Below are 13,496 nucleotides of genomic sequence, written 5' to 3' on the forward strand. Positions count from 1 at the left end.
TAACATGTTGAGAGCATCAAGGATATTCTAATGATTTTTAAAGTATGTGTATATTTTTAAGGAATAATTTACTTTCAGTCTATAATTTCAGTAACAGGGCTGTATTTGAATACTTCCTAAAAGTGAAGTATTTTAACGATTATATTTCAAGGTAAAAATGCGGTAGATGCAGTGTATTAATAGGATTTTCCTCACTTTTTAAAATAAAACAGTTTGTAGACGCTGGGACACCTTCAAATCATACCCCACCCATTAACACTGAAGCTATAGGGAGTGTGTCATGCCAGACTGAGGTGCAATACAGGTCATCCAATCAGAACAGAGCTTATTTACATATATCGGTGTTAAAGATGCAGTAACAAAACTGTGCGTTTAATATGTGGACTTAGGATAGTGGTGGCGTGGTGGGTAGCGCTGCTATCTCACAGCAAGTACGGCCTGGGTTCGATTCCCCGGCCAGGTGATTGGGGTCCTCTCTGTGTGGAGTTCTCCACGTTCTCCCCGTGTCTGCGTGGGTTTCCCTCCAGGTGCTCTGATTTCCCCCCACAGTCCAAAGTCCATCTGACATGGTAAATTGCCCCTAGGTGTGAATCTGTCGGTCTGTCTGCCCTGACCTGTCCTGCCTTCCGCCCGATGACCGCTGGGATGGGCTCCGACACCCCCCCTGCGACCCAGAAGGAGAAGCGGCTTAGAGGAGGTGTGTGTGTGCACCTTAAATACATCCACTTACTGCCCACTTTATGAGCTTCACATACCTTAAAGTAGAACTCCACCAAATTTTCAAAATTTCTATGGATTTAGTTGGTCACAACGTAATCAGAGTCATTCAGAGTGACTCTACAGTCAGAGCTGTTCACAGTGGTGGTGATAGGAACCAGACGTCCACCTTTAAATATAAAATAATCCCTATTTTACCATCCTCACCATGGCGTATGAAAACTCACTGGTGGATTGGATAGTAAATAAAATGGCTATATTTGTGTTGTAGCCATGGTGACCCCTGGTTCCCATCACCACCACTGAGTTGGTAATTTCCTCTAGAAGGAACCGTTTCACATCAAACCACTCTGGGCGACTTTGTTTACATCTCAACCATTTAATTCAACTGCAATTTGGAAAAATCTGTGGAGTTCCCCTTCCAAGGTCCACATCTACAGTATATTAGCCCACCTCAACCTTCGTCATTGGTCGTTTTCTGGTCGCAGGATCTCCAGGGTCACTGCTAGGTTGAGAGTAGTCCACCGCCCAGTAATGTCCAGCCAAGACATGCTCTGTGGTCAGAAACTGAAGGGCTAGTGGATAGCTAGCTAACACTTTTTAGGCCTTTTACTCTTTAATGGCACACATATTAATAGCCAGGTCAGTTATGACGACTGTCCTTTCCGTCCTCCAAGACCGGTGGGGGGAGATGGGGTTCTGTCCTTTAATATCACAGATATCCCACTTGCTATTTATAGGGAATGACCCGCAGTAGCCTGCATCTGTGGCAGCTTTGTTTCCTGCTCGCTGACGTGGCCAGTAAGCCAGCCGGCTGCAGTGCCAGCTGGCGGTCAGACGCTTTTGGGTAAACTCAGAGTTTTAGGCTGGTGTGGGTCAGCAGGGGCTACACAATCATCACAAAGTGCTCAGAGATGTTACTTTGGCCCACGTCAAGACAAGAGAGCACAGGACGGTGGGCAGTGCTTGTGTCTGATTCGAGATTAAAGGGCCCATATGTTGTTTTTTAACGTATTTTTTTACGGCTTATAAGATTTGTGAGGTTTTTGGGTTCCCAAAACAATTGTACTTTGTCCTTACATGATCATTTTCCATGAGAATGTGCTGTATATGGTTCTCTATAGCACCAAAAAGGGTTCTTCTGTTGTCACGAGCTTGACGTCAAAACAATGGACCATATGCATCAAATTCTCCATCAGTCTGAAGAACCATTTAAGCATGAAATGGTTCTAGATAGAAGTGCCTTTACCAAAGAAAAACTGGAGAAGTGTGTAGTGTGATTGGTTCCCTTCAAAAAGTAGCCTGAAACAGGGTGAAGCATAAATGGGCGGGGCTAAACTGCTGTAGGCTGAATAGGTGAATGTAAATATGTTGATATTTGTGACATCACAAAAACAGTGAATTTAACATTTACATTATACATTAAACTCTTTCCTTTATAAATAAAAAAAACAGTTTTCCGTGATGAAGTAATGGATGTAGGCCAGAGTTTCCTGTCCATCTGTGTTACCTGTTGGCTGAGGAACATGGGAAGGGTCAGTTTCCCAGATAGGGCTTAGGCCTAGTCCTGAACATATTACATATCACTGCTACCAGAGTGAAACCTCTTATCTCCATGTTTGTCATAATTTGAAAGTACCTGTTGTTCTTTACATTGTGTTCAAATGTCAGGATGCATGGACCAAAAGAAACGGCCCAAAATTGCTCAGAAAAAACTCTGGTTCCATTGACTTACATTAAAAGTAAAGTGTGTTTTTCCTTCTCCTGTAAAGTTACTGTTTTGGATATAGGAGGTTTGCACAGCAGTGATGTTCATTTCACTGGATGATCCCCACTCAGAGTACTGGACAGTCCAGGTCTCTGCCTAATGCCTGTGCCAGAAACCAACCCTAAACGTCTTTGGTGATTTTCAGGTAAAACATTCCAGGTATATCATAGTATAGTGATTATAATAGGGGGCAAAACAAGCCACACCAGTCCGATAAGCATTCCAAGGTAATATGCACCTTTAGTACTGAGCCATACTGAGACAAAACTGCAAAGCAAGCATCTGATTTCTGGCTAAATCTCAGATGGCTTATCTACATAGGCCTTGAAAAAGGGGGCTTCTATAGACAAACACTGTGGGCTGGTTTCACAAGCATGAATTAAAATGGGCTGGAGGTTAGGGAACCAGCCCGGTGACCGGAAGGTCGCTGGTTTGAGCCCGAGAGAGGTGTCCTTGAGCAAGACACCTAACCCCCAACTGCTCCCCAGCTGCCCACCGCTCCGGGCAAGTGTGCTCACTGCCCCCTAGTGTGTGTGTGCTCACCTGTGTGTATGTGGTGTTTCACTCACTGGTGGTTTAGGGTAGTAAATAAAATGGCTTTGTTTGTGTCGTAGACGTGCCGACCCCTGGTTCCCATCACCGCCACTGTACAGAAACCAGTAAGAGTCAGAAAGCTCCTCTACGAAAAGAGCCATTTCACCATTTTACAGTGAATGACTTCACTTAGGTCACACCTCAGAGATTCAGGTAAGCAGGAATCTTCTGGGAAAATCAGCGGAATTGCCCTTTAAAGGGGAACTCCACCAGTGTTTCAAAATTTCTGCCGAATTAATTGTCAATTAAAGTCATTCAGAGTGGTTTGGTGTGCAGTGCTCCGCTCTAGAGAGACTAACCAAGTCAGAATCCTTCACAGTGGTGGTGATAGGAACCAGACGTCCACCTCTAAAAGCTCCGTCATGGAAAGATATTATATGAAATGGTTATGAATACTCGGCCTGATGTCACCGAGACACCGTTTTACATTGTTTTGTAGTCAAGTTTAGGCTTAAAATGTATTTCAATCCTTTTATTTAACCCATTCATGGCAGAGGGGCACATGGAGGGCAATGCAAGGCCAAACAGTCCCCAAAGAAAACACAATTTGACCATCATCACAATTTGACCATCTAGATTTGTGCTGTTGTTCGTGAGGACCACCTGTTTACTGGTTCTGTAAGGAACCGTAGACCTTGAGGACTGAATTACTCCAAAATTTTGAAAAATTGGTGGAATGGTCCTTCCTGTTTAGACTGGGTTTAGACTGGGTTTGGGCTGAATCTGGGTCTGGGGAAAAGGGGGTCTCTTTTTGTGTGTAAAAAAGCCATTAGAGGCCATCATCCCTGGATCTCCAGACCCTTTTTTTTGTGGTGGTATCCAAAACTCAGCTATGTGGACGTAGGAGATGACGTGAAGTTTGGCGTTAGCTTTCTAGAAAGAGCCAGGGGTGCAGCACTGGCAGCTACGAGGGAGGGCGGAATGGCTATTTAAAGAGGGGGAACCAGAGAGAGGAGGAGAGGAGAAACAGAGCACAACACAAGCCACAGCATCGAGTAACCGCCTCCGATATAGACCGACGAGCGGAGGGAGAAAAGCCAGCGAACAGTGACGCTAACCCAGCTAGTCCCGCCATCACCCTCCACACATAACGGTTAACGGTTTTTCCTCCACAGGCTAACCGGCTAATTCGCCTCCGGGGGGGCAAAGATGGGGAAAGACTACTACAAAATCTTGGGCATTTCGAAAGGAGCGGCCGAGGAGGACATTAAAAAGGCGTACAAAAAACAGGCTCTAAAATGGCACCCGGACAAAAACAAGGCGCCCAACGCCAGCGAGAAATTCAAGGCGATAGCCGAGGCTTACGAGGTCCTCAGCGACCCGAAGAAGCGAGAAATATACGACCAGTACGGAGAGGAAGGTAGGAATGAAGACTCTCTCTCGGCTTTTCCCGTCTTCTTCCATGTCTGCTGGCTTAAAGGATCGAGTAGAAGCCAAGCAGCAACATTTATGGTCGTGTCTGCCTCATATTTTCGTCGTTTTCAGAGATTTTTTTTCGGCGTTTTTCCCCATCTCTCCGTTCCACCTTAAATGGTGCGGCGGTTACATTATGGCACCTGAGGCGCCAGGCTGCAACTGCCGCACCATTTAAGGTGGAACGGATAGTTAGTTAAAAGCCCATTTAATCTGAACCAAAACCACGTATTTAAACACACAGGCTCAAAATCTGTAGTTTGTGTGCTCACGAACCTTGTTTTAGCGTTTAGGTGAGACAATTTGGATCACATTAGTGGGGATGTGACGTTAGGATACTGAATATATAACATAGAATAGGTCTAAAAAGGATTGGGCTGGTCTCTGTGCTGTCAGTGTCATGTGCTGTAATCTGTAATATGCTCCACATAGGTGTCTGAGCTGGCACCACCAGTGCCATCAGTTACTGATGGTCCTTTTAATGGGCTGTGTTATATTTCTTGGCACATCCACACATTTTGGGGAGCTGGCAGGTCGCTGAGCTATGCAGTGCTGCACGATCTGGAAGGGACAGGTAGGGGGCAGTTATGGTGCCCCAACGAAATCAAGCTGCCATGTCACATCAAGATGCACTGGGCACCCCTGACATGAACATAATCTCACAGGTCTCACCTGTTCGAGCTTTTCGTGCTGCCTGATCCAGTGCAAGATGCTTCTTCAGTAAAGACAGTGGTTCTAGACGACTCAGAGAACCATATGCATGCTTAAAGGGTTCTTTGTGTGGTGAAGTGGTTCTTCAGATTGATGGAGAGTATGTTGTATATGGCTCTATATAGCACCAAAAAGGGTTCTGCTATTATTATAAGCTTGACACAGTAACAATAGTAGGACCCCTTTTGGTGCTATACAGAACCTCTTCCAAAAAGGTTCTATATAGAAATACCTTCTCCAGCAATGTGAAGAACCATTTCACCATGCCAGGGACCATTTAAGCATTCATGGTTTTGTATGGAACCATCGTCTTCACTAAGGAACCCTTGAAGAATCATCTTTTTTTTTAAAGAGTATATATATAGAACCATTTAACGCCTCGACGGCTTGCATGGTGAATCATATTGATGGAGAATGTGCTTTATATTTTTTCTATGTAGAATCAAAAAGGGTTCTCCTGTTGTTGTGATGTAAAGGTTGTAACAATAGAAGAACCCTTTTCGGTGCTACACGGAACCATTTTCCAAAAAGGCTGTATGTAGAACCGTACACAACGCATCCCCCATCAATCTGAAGAGCCCTTTAATCATTAAAAAAAGAAAAGAGCCAGAATAGAACCATTAGCTTTATTAAAGAACCCCTGAAGAACCCTTTGTTTTGAGTGTAGGGCTTCAGCCAAGTGTTGGTTAACAGTGCAGATTAAGATGGAAAGTAATGCTCAAAGATCTTAAAATAGATAAGACCTCCCAAAGTGAGGCCTGGTGGGCCAAAGTTGGCCTGCCCGAATGTTTGATTTGGCCCATCTGAGCTCCCCACCGCTTATCCAGTGAGAGGACAAACATTTTTATAAACGTATGTGTTTTATATGATCTCAGAATCATATCAGAATTGGCAGATAATTGCTTAAAAATTATTTTTGGGGAAAAAATGTTTAGATTTGATCAGTACCGCAAACTGAGATTGATGTTGACGTATTTGTTGTACTGCGGAAGAGCTGAGCGTTTAGACGGCTGGGATACTGTACTAAAGTTTCTGCATTTTATTCATTTGACTGTATTTGTGTCCCTCTATAGACAAATATCACATTCGGATCCAGGTAGATTTATCAAATTTCTACATTTTATAAACGTTTATGTATCAGCATCATCAGGCCGCATGGAGGTGGGCGATATGGCAAAAACATAACATCGCGATACTTCTGGAAATTTTCACGATACACGTTATGTCACGATTTTCAGCAGGAACAGAGAAAAAAAGAACCAGAAGTGCAACATTAAAAAATATATTATCAAAACTGTAAATATGATAGGATAGGGCTGCCCACCGCTCTGAGCAAGTGTGCTCACTGCCCCCTAGTGTGTGTGAGCTCACTAGAGTGTATGGTGTTTCACTTCACTGTGAAATTTCCCCATTTGTGGGACTAATAAGGGTCTCTTAAGAAAGACCAATTCAGGACTAGGCTTAATCCTTGTCTTGAAACCCTACTTTTAGTCTAATGAAATATAATAAATAAAGATTCAGTAATAACTAAGCATAACATGGATAATAACAACATGTAATATTGTATGCAGATGTTTAGGCATCCCAATTATTGTGAAAACACAGTAAGACACTGCTTATTGCCAAAGATCATATGTAAGGTAAACCAAGATGATGCATGCTTGTCCAAGTAAATAGCACACAGAAATGATAGTTCTGTGAGCTTATAGGGGAACTCCACTGATGTTTCAACATTTCTGCATAATTACTTGGTTAACGTGTTGGTAACAAGTCATTCAGAGAGGTTTGGTGTGAAATGCTTCGTTCTAGAGAAACTTTCTGAATCCAGAATCGTTCACAGCGGTGGTGATAGGAACCAGACGCAGCCGGGGAAAAATTATCGCTATTCACTGTACTAGTCGGTTTCTTTAACGGTTCTTTAGTAAAGACAATGGTTCTATATAGATCCATGAACCCTCAACAAACCCTTTCATGATTAAAGTGTTCGTCGTATCATGAAATGGTTCTTCAGGTAGATAATGTGCTGTAGATGGTTCCATGTAGAACCTTTTTGAAATGGGTTCTATGTAGCACCTTATGTAGGTTCTGTATAACAAACATAGTGCTAAGTGTCAAGCGTGTAGCAATAGAGAACCCTTTTCAAAAAGGTTATATAAAGAAAACTAAGCTTAGGCTGCCTAATGAAATCACTAGACTAATGTAGCAAAATCTCATGATTTTCAGGTCTGAAAGGAGGTGGAGGACCCACGGACGGACAGGGAAGCAACTTCACCTACACCTTCCACGGAGACCCCCACGCCACCTTCGCCACCTTCTTCGGCGGCGCCAACCCGTTCGAGATGTTTTTCGGCAGGAAGGTGAACGGGAGGGACGATGACGACATGGAGGTGGACGGCAGCGACCCCTTCGGCTCTTTCACCAGCTTCAACATCAACGGGTTCCCCCGTGGTGACCGGCACGTAGGGCTGGGAGGACAGCCTCGGACCAGGAAGCAGGACCCCCCCATCCACCACGAACTGAGAGTGTCGCTGGAGGAGGTCTTCCACGGCTGCACCAAGCGCATGAAGATATCCCGCAAGCGCCTGAACCCGGACGGGCGCACCATGAGGACGGAGGACAAGATCCTCACCATCGAGATCAAGCGCGGCTGGAAGGAGGGCACAAAGATCACGTTCCCACGTGAGGGCGATGAGTCGCCCAACACCATCCCGGCCGACATCGTCTTCGTCATCAAGGACAAACCCCACGCCCACTTTAGAAGAGAGGGATCTGACATCGTCTATCCTGTGCGAGTCAGCTTGCGGCAGGTGAGACTCCCCATACGGCAGTTTAGCTCCGCCCATCCACGCTGAAGTTATAAGGAGTGTTTCAGCCTGGACTGCTTTTGAACGAGGCACAGTACAATGAGAACGTAGCTCGTTTACATAGATCAGTCTTAAAGGCACAAATAGAGCCTGTGTTTGGTACATACAACCACACAAAGTTCAAATGATTCTATTTCAAAATTGAATTAAAAGATAAATGTAGGTTATGGGCCTATGCGCCCGGTGGGGTGATGAGAACCGCGAGTGAGTGGGTGATGCAGTGTAAATCCCGAACACCGCTGAGGGACGGGAGTGATGACGGGAGAAGGACGACGAGGACTACCACGAGAGGCACGAAGTCCCGCAGTCCCGGGACTTGCGACATCACTCTCCCGACATTGCTCGCGTCCCTCAGCAGTGTTCGGGATTTATGCGCTGTCCCCCACTCACTCCGAGTTTGTGCCCTGCCTTCCTGCCGGCTCTCGCAGCCGTCATCGGGGCTCAGGGGACAGGCGCGTACCCTATAGCCCTTCAACCCATCTAACCCTATTGACTAGAATTGTCCTCTTCTGTTCCACCTTAAATGGTGCAGCGGTTAGTTTGGCTCCACAGGTGCCAAACCAACAAGCTAAATTGCACTATTTAAGGTGGAATTGTAAGATTTGAAACCAGCCTCTTCTGCTCAGATACAAGGCAGGTGCCAGATTCTAACTGCTGCACCATTTAAGGTGGAACGGGGAAACTGTAATAAGAAGCTGCCAAAAGAAACCAGCTTCAGCTTCGTACTCATCAGCTCTTTACCAAACTCTTGATGAGCTTAAAGTGGATGTGCAGTGCAGGCTAAGATAATATCGGCGCACAATATGACACGTAGTCTTTCCAGCCATTTCATATTCAGGTCTTAATGTTCTGCACGTCACACCTTGCATTACTAATATGTGCACCATAAAGAAACTGAACTGTAGGCCTTTCGATTATGGCTATTCTTGTACAGCGCAGAGCCTTGAACAGTCATGAGATGAGGCACTACTGGGGCCGCAGTTATTGCATCTCCCTTCAGTCAGCGCGTCTCTTATGTAATGTAAAGTATGAGCAGCGAGAGACGTGAGTTGAATCAGCTGTGCGGTGCCAAAAGACAAGCATCCGCCCCCTTAAATTGTTCTTGGCTTACTAGTAGCTCCTTGTACGGCAGAAGCAGTTGGAAGTGAGAGCCAGCAGTTTTACTCTAAGGAGCGCTTTGCCTTTATCGTGGACGGCTCAGTCAAACTAGGCTCCAGCTAACAGTACCAGCTCTAAAAGGTGATAAGATAGTCTATAGTCAGTAACAGGCACAAAACACACAATATCACATTTAAAACGGCTAGGTTTATTTTTTATAGGTGTATCACTGTATTGAGTTCAACAGTGGCCAGTGAACAAAGACTATTAGATATAGCCTTTCAGGTCAGGCTGTAACTGTTAAAAACTATTCAGAGGTTAAGTGATACTTTTTTAATCCCACAAACGGGGAAATTCCACCTCCGCAATTAACCCATCCGTGAAGTGAAACACCACATACACACTAGTGAATACACACACACACACACTAGGGGGCAGTGAGCACACTTGCCCGGAGCGGTGGGCAGCCCTGTCCACGGTGCCTGGGGAGCAATTGGGGGTTAGGTGTCTTGCTCAAGGACACCTCACTCATGGACTGTCGGCCCTGGGGATTGAACCTGCAACCTTCCGGTCACAGGGCCAGTTCCCTAACCTCCAGCCCACGACTGCCCCCAAAAAACAAGATTTGATGATGCTCATTTCTGCTAGTGTCCCTAAGGACTTTGTAGGATGTAAGCACTAAGCTAATCGCTATTAAACATTTTTGGTCGTTTTAGATTAAGCGTGAACATTTGAAGCAGACTTTAACGTAGTGAACAGCGACTCTTTCAGTAAGAGTTTCAGGAGAGCTGCCGCCACTGTTTTCCATTCTTTACAACTAACCGAAACCGGCTTAGACTCTGGCTTGTTCACAGTCAGTAATGTGTGTCGAACTTCCAGAATGTCTAGAATGACGTTTGTTTCTCATTAAATTGGTCTTTATTAATCAGAACGTAACTGGTCGCTTGCTAATTTTGTTTCCGGATGTTCAGATCATGAAGTCCTAAGTATCTGTCTAGATAAGTGGTAGAAAAGTTCTGATTGGGTCAATGTCTGTTGAGCGTTTTTCGAGATATTTGTTTGTTTCCAACCAAAAGTTACCAATGAAATAAGAGTTACTGCATGGCGCCCTGCTGGTGACATCCGGTATAAACGAAAATATTTAGTAAGGGGTGGGAACAAGACAACAGCTCAATAAGGCATGATCTCGTTCCAACACTTTACTAAGTCAGCCATGAATTATAGATCTTGTTCCCATGCCTTATTGCCACACAGTATGACCTTAGGATGCAGTTATTCCATATCCTAAAATTACTGATCTAATCAGAAATGAATAGAATTTCATCCGATCACCCAGCTAGTCTCGATTTCTAGCTTGAGTGATCAGATCTATTCATTTTCCTGACGTCTGCTCAGTAAAACGACTGACGATGCCTCTCCTGTTTCTTTGGTTCCAGTCTTTGTGCGGCTGCTCCGTTACCGTGTCGACGATAGACGGGAAAACGTGCAATATAAAGATCACCGACGTCATCAAACCCGGCATGAGGAAGATAATCGCGGGACAGGGGTTGCCCTTCCCTAAAAACCCGGAGCAAAGAGGGGACCTCATAGTGGAATTTGACGTGACCTTTCCGGACAGCCTGCCATCCAACGCCAAGGACGTCCTGAAACGGCACTTACCAGCTTCGTAAAACAAAAACGGGACCGGACTGAAAGGACAATAAAGTCCCGAGAACTGCTTTCCACCTCCTCTCTTTGGACGTTGCCGACAAATCACCGCTACGCCCCCATACAGAATGTGCAATTTCTATTTTTTAAACTATATTTAGTGTTTAGTTTTGTTGTTTTTAAACTGTTGCATGCTGAAATAAGGTCATAAGTGCAATCCCAGTGTCCGAAAGTAAACATCGACATTTGACTTCTTTCCACGGTGGCTGTATTTTCTCATTTCTCTCTTCAGTCGTGCCGTTTGGGCAGGAAACACTGAGCACAAGTACAACACTCTGAGAAATGAGAGACTGTTTCCTACATTTTACAGAGTAGCATTATTTCTATGTGTTTCTATAGACGGCGACGATTTTCTTACCGAAAGGAACTGCCTAATGCAAACTGTGAAACGGTAGATTCTACATCTTGCTTCAGAACAGGTTTTCAAGCCCCCAGGTAACCTAAATCTGTGGTCATCTTGCACAAACAGTGTCCTGTGAATAGCCTAATGGCTGGTGCATTTCTCCTCTTTGGAAACTGTCCTGATCTTGGGTGGCACTTGTATAAGCAGTAACATGAAGCTGATGTGGGCTGTCCTGCCCACGTAGCTGCCCATGTAACTTTCAGAGCGAGCGCTAACCACCAAGCGACAACTAACCTAACAAGCATACCTGAGCTGTCAGACTGGCTAATCTGCCTGACTGTCCGGTTATTTAACCGGCCATGCCAGCAGTGTCTGTGCGCAAGTCCTGCAGTAAAGTGAAAAAGAGACGTCACTGATGTTTTTAGTGACCCATAGACCACCTGCATATCACTGCCGTTGGAACAAAATATCCATTTTTGTCGTTTTTTTTTTTTTTGGATGTAATTTGAAAATGCCTGTTGTCCTTTACATTGTGCGTTAATTTCATGATCATTGGACCAACCCAAATGGCCCAAAATTACTTGGACAAAAAGTCTGGTTCCATTGACTTGCATTAAAAGTAAAGAAAGTTTTTTGCTTCTCCTGTAAAGTTACTGTTTGGGAGATTTTGTTCTGACAGCAGCGACATGGAGAGTGCGTCTCACGCATTTCTCACCACTCACACTGTTGTGTTTAGTTCTGCTTCAGTGCCGTTGAAGGATGGGAGTGTTGACAGACCGTCGGAACATTAGACCACACCCAGACTTCTCGGATTGGTCTGACGAGCCATTTTTAAGCTGTGTTCTTATATTTTTCTATCTTGTTTTTCAAACATTGCTGAACATTTAATATAGCGCCCAACATTAGCATCATTTTTAATATTTCACCCTTTGTGTCCTGGGACTTTAAAGGCTACGAGTACAAGCCTGAGACCCTGAAGCATAAGAGGGAGAGCCTTGATTCCTGGAAGGCTGATACAAAAAGGTTGGCTTAAAGGAAAGTGGCCTTCTCGAGTGTCCTAGATGGATTTCTGCTCACGGCGCTCTGGTCTATGCTGCTGCTCCCAGTGATGAACTACTGTGTTTGGAACATTGTGCCCGGGAAATGTTAGATCCATATGTTCAGCTCCTCCAGATGTTGGTCATATTGAATATTCAGACGTCCACTAGGGGACGCCACATGTCTGGCTGCACCAGAGCAGCTGCCAGGCGAGTGCTGGATTGATCAGGACTGTAAATGAACCATGTTTGGAACTGTTTAATTCACAGTTGTTTGCATCAGGTGTGATATTTAAAGTGGGAGGTACGAAGAAGATTCGCATCGAATTGAATCGCTTGCTGTCGGTCTTGGACGACAGGTTGTGTTTAGGTGAAATATACGCAATGCAATACTGAACAGAGTCAAAGATGGACACTTATTGTGATCAAATACATCACGATACGCTGTTGGGTATCATCAGTACTTCTAGAACGCTGAAGAACTGTATGGACCATTAAAAAGACCAATTACAGAGAACCTATAAACAGCAGCCACTGTGAAGTATTTGCATGAACTGTGTAGTAACAAGCATTCGATTGGTTATCAGCTCATTATGACATCATCTGATGGTCAGGACCCCCATTGACATTCACAGAGCAGGTACTATTTGGGTGGTGGACCATGCTCAGCACTGCAGTAACACTGACGTGGTGGTGGTGGTGGTGTGTTAGTGTGTGTTGTGCTGGTTTGAGTGGATCAGACGCAGCAGTGCTGCTGGAGTTTTTAAACACTGTGTCCACTCACTGTCCACTCTATTAGACACTCCTACCTTGTCGGTCTACCTTGTAGATGTAAAGTCAGAGACGACAGCTCATCTGCTGCTGCACAGTCTGTATTGGTCATTCTCTAGTCCTTCATCAGTGGTCACAGGATGCTGTCGGCTGGATGTTTTTGGTCGGTGGACTGTTCTCAGTCCAGCAGCGACACTGATGTGTTTAAAAACTCCAGCAGCACTGCTGTGTCTGATCCACTCAGACCAACGCAACACACACTAACCGTGCTGAGAATGATTCACCACCCAAACAGCACCTGTGAGGGTCCATGGGGGTCCTGACCACTGAAGAACAGGGTAACAGAGTATCAGAGAAACAGATGGACTACAGTCTGTAACTGTAGAACTACAGAGTGCAGCTATACAGTAAGTGGAGCTGATAAAGTGGACAATGAGCGTCGAAACAGGGAGGTGGTCATGATGTTATACCTG

At 44.9% G+C, this 13,496-nt stretch overlaps 1 protein-coding gene across 1 annotated transcript; it reads left to right on the top strand.

The window, feature by feature from the left end:
- The first annotated feature begins 3,829 nt into the window (after nt 1-3,829).
- dnajb4 (DnaJ heat shock protein family (Hsp40) member B4) lies at nt 3,830-12,777 on the top strand. Its single transcript, XM_017703370.2, has 3 exons — nt 3,830-4,439; nt 7,427-8,010; nt 10,602-12,777. The coding sequence occupies exons 1-3, from the start codon at nt 4,229-4,231 to the stop codon at nt 10,833-10,835; spliced, it is 1,029 nt and encodes a 342-aa protein (XP_017558859.1). The 5' UTR covers nt 3,830-4,228; the 3' UTR covers nt 10,836-12,777.
- The last annotated feature ends 719 nt before the right edge of the window (nt 12,778-13,496 follow it).

The sequence above is a fragment of the Pygocentrus nattereri genome, chromosome 2 (genome assembly GCF_015220715.1).
Source record: "Pygocentrus nattereri isolate fPygNat1 chromosome 2, fPygNat1.pri, whole genome shotgun sequence".
NCBI lineage: Eukaryota > Metazoa > Chordata > Actinopteri > Characiformes > Serrasalmidae > Pygocentrus > Pygocentrus nattereri.